Genomic DNA, 21,522 nt, shown 5'->3' on the forward strand with positions numbered 1-21,522 from the left:
GCTCTTGGCAGTCTCGAGGCTGGGACACCTTCTCTTTCTGAGCACTCCCTTCCTGGGGGATTTTCAGATTGGCTTTTTCAGCCCTGTCTTCTCAGCCGCAGCCCTTGAGGCCCCTCTCTGCACACAGCCTGGACCCCATCCCTCTGCCTTGCTCAGACTACTCAGGGGCTGAGTGGCAGGTCAGCACCTCCCTTCCGAGCAGCATCGCTGAGGCAAGCACAGCAGTGGCTAACAGGACTCCCAGACTGGGAGCAGGACCATGCCCTGGCAGGTTCCCAGTCTGGCCATCCCCTCCAGGGGAGGATGAAGGGCTGCATCCCTCTGGTACCCACATGCTGCCACTGTACCCTGCACCCTTGCAAAACCCGTCCTACAAAACTTGGGACCATCAGGTGACATCTGTTGCCCAGCAGTCCCAGACTGCCCTTGAGAGGGTCCTTTCTGCTCCAGGCAAGGGAACGGCATCTCCAGCCATGTGTCTCCTCCCTGGCCAAGCTCTCCTGGGTTCTTGGTGATGCCACAGCAGGTAAGCAGCCACGCAGGGACAGTGTCCTTGTCTGCAGGCTATCTCCAAGCCTCTTCTGCAGTCCCAAGGGCAGGTGGAAGGGCAGAGGCAGAAAGCTCCCACTGATCTAGGTACACACAGTCCCGTAGCCAAGCTGGCATGCCAACAGTGATAGCGTTGCATGGGCAGGCAAGGCCCGTGGGGAACGGAGCAGGTTCTGCATCTCCCACTTGTCCAGCCAGAGCTCAGCTCCCAGCACAATCAGCCCTTGAGGCATCAGTAAAAAATTACAGCGGAGAAGCAAAGCCAAAGGGTCTGGTTCCCTGCAGTGGCCTCAGCACATGGCAGCTGACACGGCCGTGTGCTCAGCACCCCACGGCTGGTCCAGATGTGGTTTTCTACACACGCAGCTCTCCCTCCTCCTCCTGCACCGCCCCACTCCACGCCACCAGCCGCTCAGGCAGCGTGCCTGCGGGGAGCCGGGCTGACCTCTGTCCACAGCGTTAGGCTGCAGGCCAGACTCCCCGGAGTGGTGGATCCCCCAAAAGCCCTGGACACAGCCTAGAGAAATGGTTTAACCCAACCAGTGCTTTGGGGTGACATCTGGGGACTGTCACTTGGCTATGCAATTCTCCTGCGAGTGCATAAAAACACAGAGAAATTCCCTTGCCCTTTTGTCAGGCCAGGCCAGCAGCTTGAGTAGGAGAGGAAAGACCTTTGGCAAGGTCAAAGGAGATGACAATTCCTGTTTTGGAGTCAGCATCTCTGGTGACGAACACGGGTGAGCAATCTCCTGCGTGACATGAGATGTATAATGATGGATAGCAGCTGCTCTCTGCTGGCCCACGTCATGGGACATGGGACTACAGGAAACCCTTATCAGTCCTTACCCTGCAGCCAGGAGCCCTCCCCTGTATGGTAGTTATGGCCAGAGGAGATCATATGGAAGCAGTCAATGAACTCCTGTATCGTCACATCTCCAGTCCTATCAGCCCTGCTAGAGTTTGCCCATGTAGATATAGATAAAAAAATGATATAGAAAATCGTCAGGATGCGATTCCCCTGCTCCAGGTCACACAGCAGTGGCAAATGTCCCCAGCCCAGCCACATCCTGTAAAATTCTGTCCCAGGCACCGTGCAATGGAACAATACAAAATGGTGATAAACTACGCTGTCCTGCATGCGGCAGCGTGTGGGAAGTGAACTCCCCCTGCTCTGGTAGGGACTGATTTCCAGTTTGACTGGGCAGGAGGCAACATCCAAAGGCAGCGCAGAGCCCGCGAGGCCCGGGGGGAGAGCAGGGCACGGGGAGGGAGCCCAGCGGGTGGGAAACAAGGCGAGAACCAGGTACGAAGCTGATCGCTCTGCCCAGCTTCAGTGGCACCTCGGGGCTGGCCGGCGCTGGTGCCTGCTGCCGTACGAGGCAGGGTCAGACGAGCAGCAGGGACGAGAAGGTGGTGGTGATGAAAGAAAAGGCACGTTGCTGCAGGGTGCCACAAAGAGCAAAGCCCAGCCATTTCAACGTGTGGAAAGTTCACAGCTGTGCACGGCGCGTGGGCCATTGCTGCACGTTTGTGTACGACCGGCCACAATGAAGTGCTCTGCAAACACCCGCGGGACGTCCCTCACCTTGCAGCGTCCCTCGCGGGCAGGGACAGAGGAGGAAAGGCTCAGAGGCATTGCTGGAGCTAAACTGTCTTGCTCAGGAAAACGGGAAGCTGACTTCCCCACCGTGCACTTTGAAAGTGGATTTGAAAGTCAAAAGGGCTCTTAAGAATAGAAGAAAGAGGGTGAACGTGCATGCCGGCAGCATCTTTGCCAGGCAGAGTGGTCCCCTGCCTCCCATAATGCCCCACCAGCGCTGGGGCTCACCAGTGCCCCCCATGGCCCACCTATGCCCCCTCCGTGCCCCTCTACGTGGGCACCTCCTGCAGCAAGCAGCTGTCCCACCCTCTCCCTCCCGCCCTCCAGCCCGCGGAGCGTGTTTATCCCCAGCACCGGGCTCCGCTGCCGGCCAGGACACCCCGGGTCTGAGCCCACCTCAGCCCCTCTGAGCACAGCTCCGTCGAGGGGCACCCCGGCCCCCTCCACTGCCCACGGCTCACCCGGCCTGCTCCCGGCTGCTGCTCCTGGCACTGCCACGCTCGCCCGGGTGTCAGCGCGTACCTGGAGTGCGGGGCCCTGGTCCTGGGACAAAGGCTGTCCCGAGTCCCCAGTATGGCCCTCCCCTTGGCCCCAGACCAGAAACCTGCCCAGGAGAGCACTTGTCCCGGCGGCAGCAGGGCTGAGGCTCTGAGGCTGGGGAGCCGGGGTGGAAGTAGCGTCTGGTGTTAACCATTTCGCTGCTGGAGGAGTGGGTTTGCCTGGGAGACCTCCACCCATGGGCTGGTGTGGGTGCCTGCTCTGCCTGGTGGGGGTTCAGCGGGGGGGCAGCCCCCCACGAAGCTCATGACAAGCCCAGCCAGCACCTCTGGCCTGCAGGGAGCCTGGATGAAGGCAGCTGCCGAAGTCTGGGAGCCCCACAGATGTCCCTGCCCCAGACCTGCTGCAAGGTAAAGCATGGGCCAAGCCTGCCAGCCCGCTCCACTGCTGCCAGCTGGCGCTGCTGTGCCCCACACTGCCCCATTGCAGGCAGAGTCGGGCTGGCAGAGGGGCCCAGGACAGAAGCAGGAGCGACCTCACAGGTGGAGACCTGTCCTCATGGCTGGGACCCATCTCCATGGCCAGGAACTCGTCCCCACAGCCAGGGAGCCATCCGTCTCCATGGGCAAGGACCTGCCCCTCGTCAGGGACCTGATCCCACAGCCAGAGACCCACCCTCACAGCCAGGGATCCACCTGCCCAGGGTCCCATCTGTCCCTACGGCCATGGACCCGTGCCCACGGCCAGGTCCCATCCCCCTGGTGCAGGGGGTGGTGCAGGCAGAGGTGCAGGCAGGCCAGGGTGCTGCCCGGGTGCAGGCAGCGGCTGCTGCCGAGCGTCCTGCTCGCCCCACTGCGCTGCAGGCAGCGCCGAGCTCCTGCCCCAGGCTGGCTGGGGAAACAACCCGGACATCCAAGGCCAGCACAGGCCTCACTTTCGCTTTGCATTGTTCCCCGGGGCTGGGTGCAGGCAGGGCTGGGTGCGGGCGGGGCTGCGCAGGCAGGGCAGGCAGGGCTGTCAGGGCTGCCCTCAGGTCATGCCCGGGGGGATAGGCAGCAGGAGTGACAGGCTCTGCCCAGCTCGGTGCACCTGCACCCAATGCCGGAAGGGTGCTCCCGGCACAGGTACAGCGGGGGCCAGCCAGGGCTGCGGCCACCCCCTCCCTGAGGGCTGGACAGGAGGGAGCCCAGGTTCAGCCCCGCTCATCCCAGGGTGTTGCTCTGCTGCCGGCCAAGGGGCAGGTTCATGGTCTCCACACCCGGCTGCTCCGTGTCGCAGGGGTTCATCTGGGGGATGTGCGATCCCCGAGCTGCTGGGAGAAGGGGACCCTGGGGAGAAGCTGGAGAGACAGGGCAGGGGCAGGTGGGTTGGGGCTGCCCTTGCAAAGACCCTCCCTCCCCACAGCCCGGCACTGGGATGCAGACGCGCCTGCTCAGGGTGGTGGGCTGGAGCTCAGCGGCCATGCTGGGAGTCCTGGGGGTGGCCGTCTTCCTCCTGGTCCTGACCCTGGTGAAGGATGCTGCCCTTCCTACAAGGAACAAAGTAGGTGCCCGGTGGGACCTGGGGGACCCCAGAAGTGACCATCAGCCCCTTCCCACCTCTCATCCTTCCATCAGCCTTGACTTCCTCTCCGCTTGCAAGTCTTCCCATAACCAGCCAAGATTTTCTAGGCTTAACTTAATCAAGGGAGCACTGCCCAGATCAACCACTGCTGCTAAACCATGATCCTGGCTCCTTGTTAAGGAAGGGAGAGAGAAGAGCAGTCCTCCTCCTGGGCTGCTCCATTTGCCACCCAAGACACCTCCTCTTCTCTGTTTTCAGACATCCAGAGCGGTGAGTTTACATCTCTCCTGTTGCTTTCTGCTGGCTTTTGCAGACTGTTAAAAAACAGCCCGGGTTTGTGAGATTTGCCACTCCTGAAGGTCTGGGAGCAGCTTTGGCAGCCGGAGCCCTTTGTGACATGCCTGGATGCCTCCCTGCTCTGCAAAGCTCCCTGCTGACCTGCACGCCTTCCCTTTCTGAGCTGTAACTCCCTTGAATGGCTAAATCAGGGGGGTTACATGTTGAGCGGGGCTGCTAAAGGGAGGCTGGACATGCAAACCTGTGCTGCTCGTGTTCACACATGGGAAGCGAGAGCAGAAGCTCTCAGAAGCCCCCATGGCACTTGGTGCAGCCCCAAGCATGCTGTGACCCCAAGTGCCTCCTGCCCCCCCCAGTATGGTCTGGTGTTCGACACCAGCTCCATGCACACGGCTCTCTACGTCTACCGGTGGCCTGCGGACAAGGAGAACGGCACCGGCATCGTCTCCCAGGTGGAGGCCTGCACCGCGTCTAGTGAGTGTGCCGGGATGTGTCCGTCCCTTGCCCCCAGTCTCCTGGGTCGCTGTCCCTGACTCAGAGCATTGCCGATGGTCTGACCCTTTGAGCCTGTGCTGGGCCAAAGGGAGCTGGCCTGGTGGAAGAACAAAAGAAAACTGTTGGGGGGACAGTTTGCATCTCAGGGAGCCCTACAGTAATTGGGGGATCCCGAGGAGGGTAAGGAATTTGGGCCCAGTTCCTGGAGCCACTCCAGTCTCGCAGCCGCTGGTTGTGCATCGTCTCACAGCCTGAGATACTGGATGTGCAGAGTTTGCTTCTTCTCCCGTGCAACCACTTCTGTGTCTTTTCTTCCCCCAACATCTCTTCACAGCTTCTCTCCTAACATGCGGCTTCCTGTTCCCACAGGACTTCCTAAAATCTCTGCAGAAGTCCCTAAAACATTACTGGGTTTCTGCTGGTTTTTTGTATGTGGTTCCTAACTGCTCTGTGGCTCAGCAACTGCCTGTTTGGTATCTGCTTGTACGGCACCAAACACAGCAGAGTTTTGGTCTGTGACTGGGATATCTGGTCATTGCCAAGGAGGTCTGGAGGACTCCCTGAGCCTGAGCAAGAGGTGGACGTGTCCCCCACTACCCTGTCCGTCCTGGGTGGCACAGAGCTCGCTCCATCACGGGGTGCCCTCTTGCAGGACCCGGCATCTCCAGCTATGCAGACAACCCCGCTGGGGCTGGAGACAGCCTGAAGCCCTGCCTGGACAAGGCCATGAAGATCGTCCCGGCCAAGCAGCAGCGGGAGACCCCCACCTACCTGGGGGCCACAGCGGGCATGCGGCTGCTGAGGTACCGGCACCGCCTGGAGCCGACCACCTCCTCCCCCTGCCCCACCAGGTGTTTCTGCGCCGTAGTCGGTGCCGGGGGCTGGGACGGGGACCCGGGGGCACAAGGGGATGGGGGCACGCGGGGCTGCTGCCCGGGCAGGCCATGGCGATGGGCAGAGCATCCCTGTCTGCCGTCCGCCGGGGTGCCCTGGGGAGCCGCTCACCGTGCCCACGGGGAGACCCCCAGCCCACTCCAGCAGCAGCCTGGCAGCAGACCCGGAGGTGGATGGAGCTCCTTTGCCAGACTTGAATTAACTTTCCCGCGTGCTCAGGCAGAGCCCGCAGGCAGCATTTTTAGGGAGACTCCCAGTGCCTCCATTGAGGGATTTGGCGGCTGGCAGGAGAGCCAGCCCACAGGCAGGGCAGTGATGGGGAGGCATGGGCCCCGTCCCTGGGCAGCTCTGCTCCTTAGCAGAAGATGGCAGCCTCTTGCTGTTCGCCCTGTGCCGAAAGCCCCCCAGCCATTGCCTCCTCCACCGCGCGGTATTTATCTCCTTCCCTCGGCAGGGAGCAGAACAGCACCAAGGCCGAACAGGTCTTTGCCGAGGTTGCCAAGGCCATTGGCAAGTACCCCGTGGATTTCCGCGGAGCTCAGATCCTCACGGGGAACGAGGAGGGCTCCTTTGGCTGGATCACCATCAACTACCTGCTGGAGACCCTCGTGAAGGTGCGGGTCAGGGGAGAGGGTGGGGAGGATCCTCTTCCCCTGCTGTGCTGTGCTCTGGGCTGGGAAGCCGATAGCCCTGTGCCGGGTCCCCGTGGGTAACTCCCGATGCCGGGCAGTACTCCTTCACAGGCGAGTGGACCTTGGCAGGGCTTCAACACAGATCACGATCCTTCCTGGGGTCGCTGTAGATGATAGCAGCACAGCAGCCCTCCTCAGGCTGTATGGGACCAACCACTCCATTTACACCCACAGCTACCTCTGTTATGCACAAAAGCAAGCCCTGAAGATGCTCATGGCATCCCTACAGCAGGTAACCACCTCCAGCCTTGTGCTCTTCCACTGCAGCCTAAGCCCTGATCTCACTGAGCTGGGCGGGCAGCACCCACGGGCTGTGATGGCTGCTGGGCTCTGCCTTTGTCCAAACCCTTGTGAGGATGGCGGATACAACAGGGCCATCACGGTAGAAGCCATCCCAGGGGTGTCCCAACAGCAGGGCAGGACTGAGCTGACATGGAGACAGACACGCCAAAGCAGGATGTCTGACCACGGGCACTGCCGGGATGACGGGTGCTGGGGGCCCCTGTCCCAGGGCCATCTTGCCCACCAGATCTCCGTCCCTGTCCTGATGGAGGGGATGTGTCAGCCCAGCCTCAGCCACAGGGTGCTGGAAGGACAGCCCTGGAGGAGGGAACCTGCTAGGAGATAGGATAGCTGGGAGGTTGAGGAAGACCCAGCAAGATTTTTTAGCACCACTATGGTAATGGTTGGTTTTATGAGTAGAAATCTGAACATGCTGGTCTTCAGCAGTAGGCGCTGGGCATGGGAAAGCAAAGGGAGATGTCGTTGCTGCACAGGGAGACGCTCATGTCCGTAGCTTGGCTGTGGGTGAGGGCTCAGCGCCAGCTCCTGCTGGTCAGAATGGGCAGAAAACCACATCTAGAGCACACTGCAAAGATAAATTAGTGTCCATTTTGTTTTTACATAAATGGCTTCTCAGCCTTGACTCTCCCCTGACTCTGGTGACCCTACAAAGGAAGACTGCAAACAAAATGGGTCCATGCTGAGTGTGGGGTGCAAACCTCCAAGACCTTGTACATGTGACCATCACCATAACTGATCCCTGACCACAGCGTGGTCGTGCCATGCTTGTCCTCACGATTCTGTGCCTGCACCCCATGGACAAAACCCCATGGGTGATGGGGCCAGCATGCCAGTGTCCTGCATCTGGGTGTGGGAATGGGTGCTGTCTGTGGGCAGTTTCTCTCCTTCCCATCCTCAGTGCCAGGGCCATGCTAACAGCTCCCACTCTCTCCAGGGCAGCCCGTCTTCCCAGCTGATACCACACCCCTGCTACCCCAAGGGATACCAGGAGAACGTCACCACGGCGGACCTCTACAACAGTCCCTGTGTCCGTGCACCAAGCACACCCAGCCCCGCACAGGTCCTCACGGTGACGGGGACAGGGGACCCCGCAGCGTGCAGCACCGCCATCCAGAAACTCTTCAACTTCAGCTGTGGGGCCAACAGGACGTGCGGGTTCAACGGGGTTTATCAGCCGCCCGTGCGGGGACAGTTCTTCGTAAGGAACCTCCGTCCCCACGGCTGTGGTGGGGGTGGGGGGGTTTTGGGGCACCAGAGCCTGGCCAAGATCCTAGGAAAACTGCAGTAGGAGAAATGTCTGAGTAGTGCCAGTCCTGAAAGCTGGGATGTGCCCAACGCGTGGAGACATGCAGGGCACTTGCCGGTGTGCCAGGCAGACCCTGAGCTCTGTTGTCACAGCAGCAGTCGCTTTCGGTGTGGGCAGCAGTCCCAGGGCTCCCTCCCAGTGGGTCGGCAGGCATCACCCTGCGGTGCAGAGACCCTGGCAGAGCACCCGGAGGGAGGGCCGAGGGGATGCAAGGTCCTGGGTGCTTCACTAACCTGCTGCCTGTGGTCTTAAACACCCACAGGCCTTTTCGGGGCTTTATCAAAACCTTCACTTTCTGAACCTGACTGGAGGGCAGTCCCTGACCTCGGTCAACGCCACCGTCGGGCAGTTCTGCACCAGCAGCTGGAAGAAGGTGAGATCCTGCCTAGGAGATGCCAGCCCCTGCCCGGGTTTCGCCCGGGCGCTGGGCAGCCTGAGGGCTCCTCTGCAGCCCAGGCCCTGCTGCGCAGACAGCAGCTGGAGCGAGCTGGGAGGAGCACGAAGGTCTCTGGACAGGGCGAGAGATGGGAGAGCAGCCTGCAGCCCACCGGCTCCTCCTTGCTCCCCAAGCCCTGGCACTACCAGGTCTTTGCTCCCAGCTCAGCGTCGGGCTCTTCTCCGCAGCGTGGGTGCACCGAGCACTGCTCCGTGCTGGCGGCCCTGCTCTTCCACCTCTGCAGGTGCAGAAGGAGTTCCCCACCATGAACAGGACCCACCTCCGTGACGCCTGCGCCACCAGCTCCTACAGCCTCACCCTTCTCCTGCAAGGCTGCAAATTCAACCGCACGACGTGGCTTAACGTCCACTTTGTCCGGCAGGTAGGAGAGTGCCCGGCAGCCCCCAGCTCCTGCGCTTTCTGCTGTGCAACGGCTCCCCGCCCCCCGCCCGCCGCTGCCCCGGCCTTGCCTGGATGGGAGAACAAGGGAATATGGGCCGCACAGTCCACTGCCCGTGCCCGGGGCAGGTCCTGGCTTACATGCACAGGCAGCTGCTGGGACATCTGGCCTGGGCCATTTATGCTCTCCCCCAGCTTGTCCCGCTAACGGGGTGTCTGCAGCCCAGCGTGTGCAGGACCTGGGGGTGCAACAGCAAAGGTCTTCTCTAGCTCTCTGGCTTGCATGGTACCTTGCAGCCTTTCACATCCCTCTTCCTTCTTTGTCTGCACAGGTCGCTGATGTAGACATGGGCTGGACTCTGGGCTACATACTCAATCTCACCAACATGATTCCCTCGGAGACTCCCCAGAGAGTTGTAGGGCTCCAGAGAAGCAACTGGATAGCAGCCACAGTTTTACTGGCCATCATGCTCATCCTCATCTTCTGCCTGCTCACAGTCATATGCTGCCAGAGAAACTCCTCTGGTTATGAGACTCTCTAGCAGCAGTGGCTCCAGAAGCTGCCGAAGCCACTGAGTCCTGCTGCCGTGCTTGTGCGAGGGGCTGCAGACAGGGGAATCACCCCCACATGTCCAGGAGCTGGGGACTTGCAATGAGGGGCACCTGTGTCCTGGCCTGGTAAGCTGGAACCAGCACAGGCTTTAAAAATCCTCCCTGTAGCTGTATGCTCTCTGGTTTTCCTTTCCCCTCGCTGCTGGTTGGAGATGCTCTAGGAGGGTGGCCATGGCCATGTGGGGCAGGGGCCCAGTGCTGGGGGTGTGGGGACCACAGTGATGTGGGGTGGCTGGAGATGGGTCAGGGAGGAGAGAAAGGGTGTCTGGCAGCAATGGGATCATCACAGGGCTGGTGACAGCCTGCAGCAGATACTCCACGTGAGGCAGCCGTGTCCTGCCCCATCCCAGCACAAGGGTCTGCATTGCCCATGGCCAGCGCCAGAGGGGCGGTGGCAATGGGGCTGTGGGGGGAAGCTGGCCCAGCAGACAGGAGTTGGGCTTTGCCCAGGACTGGGAAGCCCTGTGAGGTGGGGATGGCAGCAGTCCCCTGCTCTCCTGCACAAGGTTCCTCTCCGGTCCAGCCTCACCCCGTGTCTGTGCCTGGCAGACATCTCACCCTCCCTTTCCAGCACACAGAGCAATTTGGGAATGCTGCCAGGACATGCTGGGGCAGCTGCCAGGGCCGCCTTACATTTCTGGGGAGTCCCATTGGCAACCAGTGGATGGGTGAGGTAAGACACCCCGGCTCTCAGAAGTAAAAGGCCTGTCCTCGTGCCCTGCTGGCTCCTCTCCAAGTGCTGGCAGACACTGCATGGTCTCCAGGGGCACCTCCCATAGCACTGAGCGGTGTTGACTCCCTGAGTCCCCGTCGTCATCACCAGCCCTTACCTGGGTGACAGAAACAATAAAATCGTAACTATTCAGGAGCAGAGTAACAGGCATTTCCCCGTTTGCTGTCTTTTACAATGTTTATTTGGATGATGAGAGCTGTGAGACGTCTGCCTTTCTGCAGAGACACCAAAGGTCAGCTCCTTGCTGCTGGGAGGCAAATAACAACAATAATAACATCCACAGCGCAGGTAACAAACGAGCAGCACCAAAGGCAAAGGCGCAGTCCATGGGCAGGACCCAGCTCAGCTGCGTGTGCAGGGTCAGGGCAGGACTCGTAGCCTGCTGGAGTCTCAGCCTGACACTCATGGTGGCCAGGTCTTCTGCTGGTGGGACAATATTGTCTCCAGGAAGACACTCAGGAACACCGATCCCTTTATCCCAGAAGAAAAGGAAGATGATGAGGTGAGATAAGATGAGGTGAGGTGAGATGAGATGAGATGAGATGAGATGAGATGAGATGAGATGAGATGATGAGATGAACCCTCTGGGGAGACTTCGACCATGCTTCTGACTTTGGATGCTTAATTTGCCTTCTGTCTCCAAGACTATCGGATAAGCCCAAACGATACACCCTCAGGAGAGCCAGCTGGGTGCTGCAGAGCCTTGCATGCCCTCACAGTGGCAGACCTGGCAGGGACCTGTCTGGCTGCTGGCGACCGTGGTCAGACCCAGCATTGCAGGAAGCACCCTGTCACCAGGTGCCTGCAGCCGTGCACTAACAGTTTGGCACGTGGGGAGCTCTTCCACGGCCAGGCTGGCCCTCCATGGCCCCATGTGCCAGCCACCGGGATGGAGGCCATACTGGTAACAGGCATAGCAGTGTAAGGAGGCAGATAGACATGTCTGAGGTTTCTGTGGTGTGTAGGCTGATCCCAGCGGGTCTCCATGGGAGCAGAGCTCTTCTGGAAACCTCACATAGTGCCTGTCTGCATGCTGCGGGCCAGTTCCGTGGGAGGCCAGACCTTCTTTGGTGCTGTAGAGGTTAACGTGCCCAGCATCACTGAACAAGCCTCAGGGTGCCAGTCCTGCAGGCAGAAGCATGGAGGACCCCTCCACAGATGGCCCTCCACCCCTGATGCACACCTGCCAGGCTCTGAAAAGCAGCCAGGCTCCTACACCCAGGAGAGCAGGAGCAGGGCAGCAAGCCCCAAGGCAACGGTGAGGATGATGAAGGCAACAGCTGCAGCCCACAGGGAAGGAATGTGCCCCTTCACCCACACTGGAGCCTCCACCGGGATCATGTTGGTGAGGTTCAGCATGTAACCCAGCGTCCAGCCGACATCGGCGCTCCCCGCCTGCCCGAGTTGAGAGGGGACCATGAGTTAGACCTGCAGGAAAGCCACACCGACGACACAGGACACCCCAAACGGGGTGCAGCAGCTGGCCCCACACCCAGTGCCACGCTGGGATGTGGGTCAGGCAGGGCTTTCTGGACCGTGGCTCTCATGGCACCCTGATGGGGGAAGATCGCTCTTCTTCCCAGCAGTGCCTCTGCAGGCTGCATTTGCTGCCTACCTTCATCTGGAAGAAGATGTTGTTCCAGCTGGTTTCGTTGAACTTGTAGGCGTCGAGGAGGAGTATGAGGATGTAGTTGGCGTTCGCGCAGTATTTAGGCAGTCGCTCAGGATTCTCTTCAGTGTAGCTAGAAGACAGCTGGGGTGGGGACATATTTGGGAAGTTATTTGCAGGCAATTCCCAACGACTGCTGCACAAGGGGCAATGGCTCGTGCCTGCAGTCACCAGCACCCAGAAAAAGACTTCTGGCAGGTATTTTGGACCTGCCTATGCAGGGCAACTCCTTTGAGGAGGATTTACACACTACGTGGAAACAGAGGGACATATTGGAGCTCCTCCCGCCCCAGATTCTCGCATCTCAGCCTCCTCGTGGAAGGTGCTCCTGCTCTCTGTCCATGGTGGTCCTAGCACATCTCTTGGCCTTCTCCATGCCCATTTGACTCATCCCCAGAGTGGTGCCAGCAGCTGGCTCTGCTCTCAACATCCTCCAGTGCTACAGACCCACCTCGATCCCCATCTCTGGTGTTGAAGGGGAGATTTTTCTGCCTTCACCTGCCCTGGCTGCCCCTTTCCCAGTGTTGCATGAGCAAGGAGGGCCCCAAGGGTGGGTGCGGGACGGTCCTGGCTTCCCCACAGAGCTCAGGGATGGCTCCGCTGTGTAGGACACAGCTCAGCAACCAGGGAGCTTTCCCCCAGAGGGGTCCCTGCTCCTCTTCCCCCACCCCAGGACCCCTTTGCTTGTGAAGCTTCCCCACAACCTCCCTTCATGGGGAACATACATCTTCCCAGCTTCTTGTGCAGAAATGTTCGATGGTCTCCCTGACAGTCGCCAGTGACTGCCCCTCGGTCAAGTTGAGAAACTTGAAGTTATAGTAAAAGGCAGAGAAGGCCTGAAAGGCAAGAGGCAGAAATGCCGTTGAGCTACAGTGGGGAAACCCCCAGGCAGCTGCTCCCACCTCCCTTGAAGCAGGAGGTGGGGTTTGCCCCACCCTCGTATAGTCCCAGGGAGACGTTGTCCATGTCCCAGCCGAGATGATGGGCTGGGGGTGTGGGTGCCTGCTGGCTACAGCAGCACGTCAAGCGCAGGCAGAGTCTTGCCTGCAGGCTGCTGGCTTAGCTGGCGTCTTTTACTGAAAACATTTTTTTTTTCACTAAACACCAGTTTTATTAACATGGGCCCATTTGGAGAGCTGGCTGGAAAACCAGATGGCAGCAACCCCTGGCGTGCCCCAGGGCAGGGGTAATTTGGGAGCCTCTTGCCCCTGTTCTGCTGTGGGGAGGTGACAGTGCCACGGGGCGCGCAGGGACACCTCACACCCGGGGGCATGTGGAGGTGCGAGGACGAGATTTGCCTTACAATGAACTGCCCTCTGACCGGGGGCTGGTAGACGCCGTCAAAGGTGCAGTCCTGGCTCTGGCCGCATGCCGAGAAGTTGAACAGCTTCTTGATGGCAGCCAGGCACCCGCCGGCATTGCCCCTGCCCTCCAGGGTCACGTCCCTGTCGCCGAGGGTCAGGCGTGGGTCACTGCCGTTCGTGCAGGGGCTGGTGCGGAAGGAAGACAGCGAGACGGTTTCATTGTAGTCTTTTGGGTAGCAAGGGTGATCGACTCGCGTGCTGGAGGGTGACTCCTGGGAATAGCAAAATCGCAGGCTACAGCCTCCTCCAAACCCTCTTGGCAGGCCCGCCGGGCAGCAGGATTCACCCAGCGTACCCCCCAAAGCCACATGCACAGGCATCTCCCACCTCCTCAGCAGGGAAGGACCCTCCTGCTGTTTAATCTTGGTCTTGTTGGCTGTCTGCAGTCCCAGCCTGAGCTCAACACTCATTCCCATGCTGCTCTGTCTCATTCCCTCTCCCGTGGAGGCAGACCAGTTTCAGGGACCCAGCACATCTCTCTCCTGGCCAGCAGGATCATGATTTGGGGCATGGAAAGCCCTCTCCAGCCCAGCTCTAGCTCTGTCTGTAGCTCCAGCCCCAGCCAGGGACACTGCCTGGGACCTTCCTGGCTGTGCAGCATGAGCAAGCCCTTCTGGCTCACCAAGGCTGCTTCTCCTGGCAAGGTGCAGCTCCATGAAGACCCTCTTCTCCTCTGACCTTCCAAAAAATGGCCCAAGAAACATCTCTGGTTCACTTCTCTCAGGTCTGTGCAATCACAGAGAAGTTTAGGTTTGGGGAACCTATAGAGTCCCTGTGCCAAACCCGCTCCTTAAAGCATGACCAGGTTGCTTTAACCTGACTAGATCAGGTTGCTCAGAGCCTTGTCCCATCAAATTCTGAATTTCTCCAAGGATGGCGACTCCACAGCATTTCTGGACCCTATTCCAATTTTTGACTATTCTTATTGGGAAATACTTTTCCCTTGCATCTGGTTGGAAATTCACATGTTCCAGTTTGTGCTTGTTGCCTCGTCCTGTCACTTCGCACCTCTGAGAAGAGCCTGGTCCTGCCTTTTCTACATTCTGTGTGAGGCAGCTGCAGAAGAGCTCTCCTGAGCGACCTCTTCTGACACTTCCCATGCTCCTCTCCACATCTGCCTACCCATGCTCCAAGGAGTCTGTACCTGCTCTCAGTCCCTGATGATGCCTCTCCGCAAGGGTATTCCCTGTTCTTATTTTATGCAGTAACAAGTCTTTGGTTGGTATCATGAGACCAGAGTCCAATTACCCCCCAGTTCCCCTCTTACCGCAATTAATTCCTTTGCCAGTCGCTTCAGCATCTCATTCTGCCCGTAGCAGAGATAGCTGTGTGTATAGATGTTGTAGTTATACCCGTACAGCATGAACTTGGAGGTTTTATTCCAGTTTATCACTGGACCTTCGGGCATAAAGCTGATTTGAGTGGATGCTCCTCCAAGATCCAGTGCCCCAAAAATGTTGGCCGCCTCTGGATGAACCCATGTGTGTGCTTTCGGGGAGTACTGCCAAGGTGAGACAGGAGAGGAAGAGGAGTAGTACATGGCTGGGCTTACTTGCCCTGAGAAAAATTCTCATCCCATTGAAGTCAGTAGGGTTTTGTTACTGAATTCAACAGGTATTCAATTATTTCTGTACGTGAGGCCCCACTGCCTTCCCTGCCCAACCAGCCCGGCCATTTATCAGAGCCAGAAAAAACAGAGGTTGACCTGTCTGACAGCCAAGACGTGTCAACGTGCTGTGGGCTCACGTGTCTGAGTCACCGGTCCCCAGACCAAAGTGCTGGTGGGGACCTGGCTTGGACATGCTGCCCTCCCTGAAGAACAGGCTGCAGGGGGGCTGGTGCAAGGAGAAGGACAGAAATCCTCCAACAGCCTGCACAGGAGCCCGGCAGTGCCAGCACCACTCTGAGCTGTGGTGGTGCTGGGATAGAGGGTGGCAGGAAAGAGGTTTAGTTCAAGCTTCCTTCAGACTGGCACATTGAACCAAAACTGGAGTCTCCCAGTCCCACACAGAGATGGACCTTCCCAGGGCAGCGAGACAAAGCCCAGCAGGAGCAAACGGTCCCCACTGGGCTGCACGGCTGATCGCGCTGTCCCCAGGAGACCCTGTGTCCACATGGTTCAGAGATGTGCCCTTAGCTCTTAACAGAGACACCCTCATTCCTGATTTCTCCCTCCTCTTTCACTGCGGGCAAGCCAGAGGGTGCTTCCCCTAGGTCATTCCTGAAAGCGGTTAACCATGACCTTGCGCTAAGCAAGCTTAAGAAAAATCAGAAAAACTGTATTAGCAAGGAAGGAGTGGGTGTTTCACCCTTCTCCCACCTTGGTGAAGGAGTCCAGCAGGTAGTTGATGGTGATCCAGCCATAAGCCCCCTCCTCCTCTCCTGTAAGGATCCGAGCCCCTCTGAAAGCTGTGGGGTACTCTCGCATGGTTTTAGCAACTTCGGCCAGGACTTGATCTGCCGTTGAGCTGTTCTGTTCCCTAAGAAGGACTCAAAGGTCAGGACACATACCCAGCTACAGTAATACTACAGAGGAAACACAAGGAAACAGTCTGTTTTTTTTCCCAGTTCCACATACTCCACTTTTTTGCAACAAGCAGTTTGTGTGAAATGATGTTTCCTGCTACATAACTTGTCAAAGCTGCTCATACAGCATAAATCCCAGCTGTCTAGACTTGGCATCACAGATCTAGGAGCAATAGCAATCTCTTCCCTCCAGTGCAGCTTGATTCCAGTCACGTAAAGGTTTGCCAGCCCACCCTTCCCTACCTAAGTATCTTCATAGTGCTGGAGGCCAGAGGGGGTTGTGTTGCAAAACCCAGCTTTGAACATCACCCACTGACTGCCCCAAAGCCGGGCTGGCGGCTGAGCTTGAGTGGGTCTTTTGGGAAGGTGCCAGCCTGGTTTCAGCCCTCTGAGTGGGGGGAGCTGTCGCGGGGCTGCTGGCATGTGCTCGCTATCTGAAGTGAGTAACCCTCAGGCTGTGACCCGGCTCCTTCCCAGGGAAGGGGTCTGATTGCCAGGGCACAGAAATAACGTTAGATATCTGCAACCGTAAAACCAAGAACCATGAAATGAAGTTGACATTTTAAGAGAGCTAATACGGGCTGGTGAAAGGTAAGGTCAGGTCCCGCAGCAGCCTGTCACCTCCTACCTCTGCCCCACTCCCTCGCCAGCACCCAGGCATCTGGGCAGATGGCACATTCCCTGGTGGTATCTCAGCTCCCTTGTGTTTAAGGGATAATGAAGAGCAAATAAGGAGCTCTGAGAAGCAGTTCTGGCTTGGAACTAGGCATGCAGCACTTCCTGGGATGTGGGGTCCCAGGATGCCAACAGACACCTTTAAGCAGCCTCTCTGCCCCAGGGCAAATCGCTCAGGACAGCGCAGCCACCCGCGTGTCCCCACCAGGCTGCCTTCTCCCCACTGCTCAGCCGCTTGCTCACGGCAGCACGTGATCTGGGAGCTCCTGGCAGCCTGGGCCCGTGCAGGACACTCTGTCCTGGCAGCGGCTGCTTGCAGCTCGGCTGCTGCCCCATCACCCCCGTGACCCACAGCGATACCTCAGTAGCCTCATGCCTGCTGTTGCTCCGAGATAAGCTGGGACATCCCTCTGTTTTGCAGCAGGAACAACCTTCAGGGCTTTATCCAGGCAATCCCTTAGGGAATCACCGGCTTTCGAGGGATCATTGGCATAGCTCGATATGCCTTGACCTGGAAGAGAGTCAGGCTGGGGACGGAACAGCTGGGGACAGGGATGTAGGAGCAAGAGGGCACAAGGCAGTAAGGTCTGTCACCTCTTAGCAGCAAAGGGTACTTTTCCAGGGTCCCCTGGTCCCCCAAGACCTGACTAACCCACGCTTGTGTTCCTCTTCTATGGCTTCCCCACATCTCCCATGCTTCCAGCAGTGTCCCCGTCTCTATGGATGAGTCATTCCCCTGCCAGGACAGTGGCTTTGGCAGCTGGAGGCAGTCCAAGGTGGAGGAGTGAAAATCCAGAGCAGCATCAAGGTGCTTCAGTCCCACCAAGCGTGTGGGCATTACATGGTTACATGGTGCTGATGGCTCTCCAGCCATGGACTGAGGCCAGTGGGGAGTCAGGGACTACGCTGCCTGCAGCCAGGGCTCCCCACCGTGCCAGCAGGGACAGCCTGATGGACAGAGCTGCCCAGCATTGGCAGGCCAACAAGAGGGAGGCCAGGTTGTCCCACCCACAACATGCAGGGCAGCACTGAGTCTGTGGCAGGGGGATACTGACCCTGGACATCACAGGACAAGGTCTGGCTGACCACACCAGTGTCGTTCTCCTTGTCTGAATCCCACTCATAGACAAACAGAGAAGTGTGGGATGAGCCTGCATCAAACACCATCCCATACTGGAAGGAAAAAACAAGACATCATCATGCTGGCGGGAGGAGCAGCAGCCCACCCTGTCCCCACCAGGACACTGCCAGGGTGGTCGGGCCAAAGGATGCCCCAAAAACACCTCTCCAAGGCACAGCTATCTGCACCGTGGCAGAGCAGAGTGGTGACAGCGTGTGGCCCCAGCATGGGCATTTCTTGGCAACTGAGGGACTTTTTCATTGCCTCTCCCGAGGTCTGTGCAGCAATGCCAGCTCACACAAACATTTTCTTGGTTGTTTCCTCATGCTTTTTTATTTTTGTTCTTGGTTACATACCTTCTGTGTCTACACTGGCCCCACCTTGGGGCCAGCAACTCCCCCATCTCCAGTGCTCTCTGCTACCCCCATGGCTGCACCCAGCCTGGGCAGGGACTGGCAGAGCCACACCAGCCCCAGTCTATGAGCACCCAGCCATGTGCTTCTCCCCGATAAGTGCCCTGAGAGTGCCAAGGGAGTGGGGCAGGGCTTTGCCCTACTTTGCCCATCTCCTTGAAACATGTCAAGCGCATAGCATGGTGGCTAGTTTCAGAGGAGGCTTCCCTCCCTGACTTTGAGGGGGCCAGGCTGTATTTATTCTGCTTGCATTTTGAGATGGGAAGAAAACACCCACCCCGGGGTGGGTCCTACTGACCACCCTTCAGCTGCTAACCCTGAAGATAAGCCATTGTCTCTGAGCACCTGCCCAAGGTGACTGGTCTCTGCAGTGGTGCTCGGGGACCCTCTTTTGGGCTTACCTTGACCGTGGGTGGCAGGGAGACATCTTCAATCTTCACCAGGCTGAGAACAAGGGCAATGATGGAGAGTGTGATCAGCACCCCAACGATGGCAGTGGTGAAGTGCTTCTTGTAAGCGAACATCACGGTGAAGGCTCCTGCAAACCCAAACACAGGAGAAAGGTGGTTTGACATGGCCAGCTGTGAACAACACTAGTCAGAGAGAGCTGCAAGGAGATCAGCTCTGAAAGCTGTCCCCAGGCTGACACTGTCTCAAGCTGTGTAACTTGGAAATCCTGGTGGATAATCTGGATAATCAGATCTTTCCCTGGGAAAAGCAATATTAGGATAAAACAGAGGAGGGTGGAGGAAAGAGGGGTTGGTTGCCCAGTGGTCTGGCACAGTCATGATGGGATCGCAAGAGTCCTCCAGGTCCTGCACCCACTCCTGCTCGGCTCACCACTGCTGGGAAGGATCAGGTACAGGAGGAGCAAAAGAAACACTGCACCAAACAGGAGAGCATGGGAAATTGCAAAAAAACCCCAAAGTGAGATACTGTAGAAGGGGAAGGTGATTTTATTTTACAAGATGTGAACAAGGCCAGCTTCACCTGCTGGCACTCCCAGACCCATGCACCCAGCAGCACCCAGACGTGTGCGCCCAGGTGGGATTGCTCGGACCTGGCTTGTGAGTCCTTGCTGTGGCTCTGGGCTCCGCTGCCAGCAGTAAACCCAGCTTGGACTTGCCTTTTATATCCTTTGGAAGCAGATACCGCTTGAAAATCTTCCCCCCATTATTTCATCTCAGACCTCCTCAGCCTTAGGCAAAACTCGCTGGAAGGGGGTGAATGAGTGTCCTCTTCCTTCCCAGGTCTGGAAATACCCCACTGACCGCACAGCGGCTGGGCCAGGGCTGTGCTGAGCAAGGGGGTCTCGTCCCCATGCAGGACAGAGAGGCACTGACTGGCCCCAGTCCCTCCTGGACCTGCAGCACCGCATGGCAGCTGTGTGCACCCAGAGCCGACCAAAGCCTCTGGCTCCTGCCTCCAAACCCGGCCTGAGCAACTCTTTGGTTTCATTTTCCTGATCATTCTGTAGTAAATAAATAGTTCCAGAGGTTATGTGATAATATCTTAATTGTCTCTCACGCCAGAAGGACAGGTAATCATTTCCCAGCTGGGAGGGAGCTGTGATTTCCCTTGACTTGCAGTGACTCCATCCACTCACCCCAGGCAGAGGGTCTCCCTGAGCTGCTCCTTCTGTCCCCATTCCCAGGACTTTGGGTCTCAGTGCCAGGCTCAGCCCTTTCGCAAACCTGCTTGTCCCGGTAGGCAGCTGGGGTGCAGCTGGGCCACATGCCAAAGGCAGAGCTTGGCAATGCTTCCAGGGCCACCGCCACAGCTCCTGAGAGCTGGGCCCCTCCTGAAAGTGGTGAGAGGGACAACGCACTCAGGCAGGTGTGGATGTGTGCCATCACAGGGACACATGGCCCCATGCTCCCACCCATGGTCTGTGGCCGCACCGCAGGGCTCTGGTCCCTTGAGGAGCTGTGTTCACTCCAAAGGAGCCTTGGAGCAGCCCCGGATCTCTGGAGCTGCAGGAACCCTCAGCTACCCATCTTCCATGGACCTTATCCCAGCAAGGATGGCAGGACCAGCCTCAGACCCACCCCTGAGATGGGCACAGCCCCAGAGGATTGAAGATCGGGGCCGAGCTGGTGAGAGCACCCTATGGACACCAATGAGCAGAGCATGGGCAGCCGCTCCCGGCGGTGCTTCGCTTGCTGTGAAAGCAGTGTTTGTCGTGCACCGGTTCCTTTTAATGTGGACAGATGTGTCCGTTCCCTGCACAGCAGCCGTACACCTTGCAGCCATGAGTAGGGCCAGGAGACATCCCCCATCCACCAGAGCCCTTCAGCCAACTCCTGGGGTCCCGAGCGTCCACCTTCCTCTTGGGAGGAACTGTGGATGTGCAAAAGCAGGAGAACCAGTTCACCAGCACTTTCCTTGAGCAAACAGCTCTATTATTTAGAAATAGTTCAGTTAAAAAAATCTGATAAAAGGTAATACTTCTTCAGTTTACGCTAGGTATTCCTGAACCAAGTCACAGGTAATGGCTTAATAATTTTGCTGACAAAATCCTCCCTGCAAAAACTGTAGGGCAACAGAAAGCCAGGGCTGGGAGGCGGCACAGCGAGCTGGGGGGAGGCAGAGTCCGTGAGCCCTCCGGGGACCAGGCGAAAGGCTCGCTGGAGACCTTCTTCCCAAACCTGCATCACGTCCCCAGCGCATGGCATCGCACACAGCCCCTGTTGCACCCACGGTTGCTCCCTTCATGGGCTCCCACAGAGGCCCCTTGATTAGCTAATTAGATAATTACCTTAGCTTTTTCGTCTTCATGCTGAACAGGCTGAGCACCGGCCGCTTCTCCTCCCACCTTCGCACTGCAGGAGGGAGCAGGCTGTTGCCCCTCTTGCCTGCGCCTGCCCCATGTGCAGCACCCTGCACCCTCTCCCAGGCCACGCTGCCCCGGCTGGGCTCTGGCAAGGTGACAACACCCCGTCTCCGTGCCACATACCATCCAGCCCTCAATCTTCTGTGGGTAATCCCAGCCAAAGGGGTGTCTGTCTGCTACAACGCAGGCCGGGTCTCAGGACGACGTGGTGCCCAAGCGTGGAGCGTGGCAGGACCTGGAGGGGCCATGGGGTGCCCTGCTCTCACGTGGCTCCCCTCGGGTCCGCGGTGCTGGCAAGCCCCAGCCCTGTTTGCCTGCAGGCACGAGCTCTGGTGAGAGCTAAATGTGCTATTTGCTCATAACTGAAAAAGTGACCTAAATGTCTCATTCTTCTGACTGCAGGTGGACAAATCTGCTAGGGAGAAGCACGGCTGGAGCACACACACAACCCTATTTGATCTGCTTTTGATGTGTGTTTCTTTGTCTGTGGCCCTCAAAATGACTCTTTGAGTCCCAGAAGGAAGCTGCCAGGCTGGCGTGGAGAC

General features: G+C 58.2%; 2 protein-coding genes across 2 annotated transcripts; one reads left to right on the top strand and one right to left on the bottom strand.

Annotated features, from left to right (window-relative positions):
* Window positions 1-4,063: 4,063 nt before the first annotated feature.
* LOC309412201 (ectonucleoside triphosphate diphosphohydrolase 8-like) lies at window positions 4,064-9,574 on the top strand (the record flags this gene model as incomplete). Its single annotated transcript, XM_082009044.1, has 9 exons — window positions 4,064-4,189; window positions 4,864-4,981; window positions 5,655-5,805; window positions 6,351-6,554; window positions 6,640-6,820; window positions 7,826-8,089; window positions 8,460-8,570; window positions 8,878-9,015; window positions 9,365-9,574. The coding sequence occupies 9 exons, from the start codon at window positions 4,064-4,066 to the stop codon at window positions 9,572-9,574; spliced, it is 1,503 nt and encodes a 500-aa protein (XP_081865170.1).
* Window positions 9,575-11,589: 2,015 nt separating this feature from the next.
* LOC309412249 (ectonucleoside triphosphate diphosphohydrolase 8-like) lies at window positions 11,590-18,668 on the bottom strand (the record flags this gene model as incomplete). The annotated part of the gene is made up of 9 exons (XM_082009121.1): window positions 11,590-11,772; window positions 11,993-12,130; window positions 12,772-12,882; window positions 13,350-13,622; window positions 14,678-14,911; window positions 15,731-15,890; window positions 16,972-17,122; window positions 17,667-17,784; window positions 18,546-18,668. 9 exons carry the CDS (start codon window positions 18,666-18,668, stop codon window positions 11,590-11,592), a joined length of 1,491 nt encoding a protein of 496 aa, XP_081865247.1.
* Between the last annotated feature and the right edge of the window lie 2,854 nt (window positions 18,669-21,522).

This window comes from Phaethon aethereus, assembly GCF_964289735.1.
Source record: "Phaethon aethereus genome assembly, chromosome: 20".
In the NCBI taxonomy this organism is placed as follows: Eukaryota; Metazoa; Chordata; class Aves; order Phaethontiformes; family Phaethontidae; genus Phaethon; species Phaethon aethereus.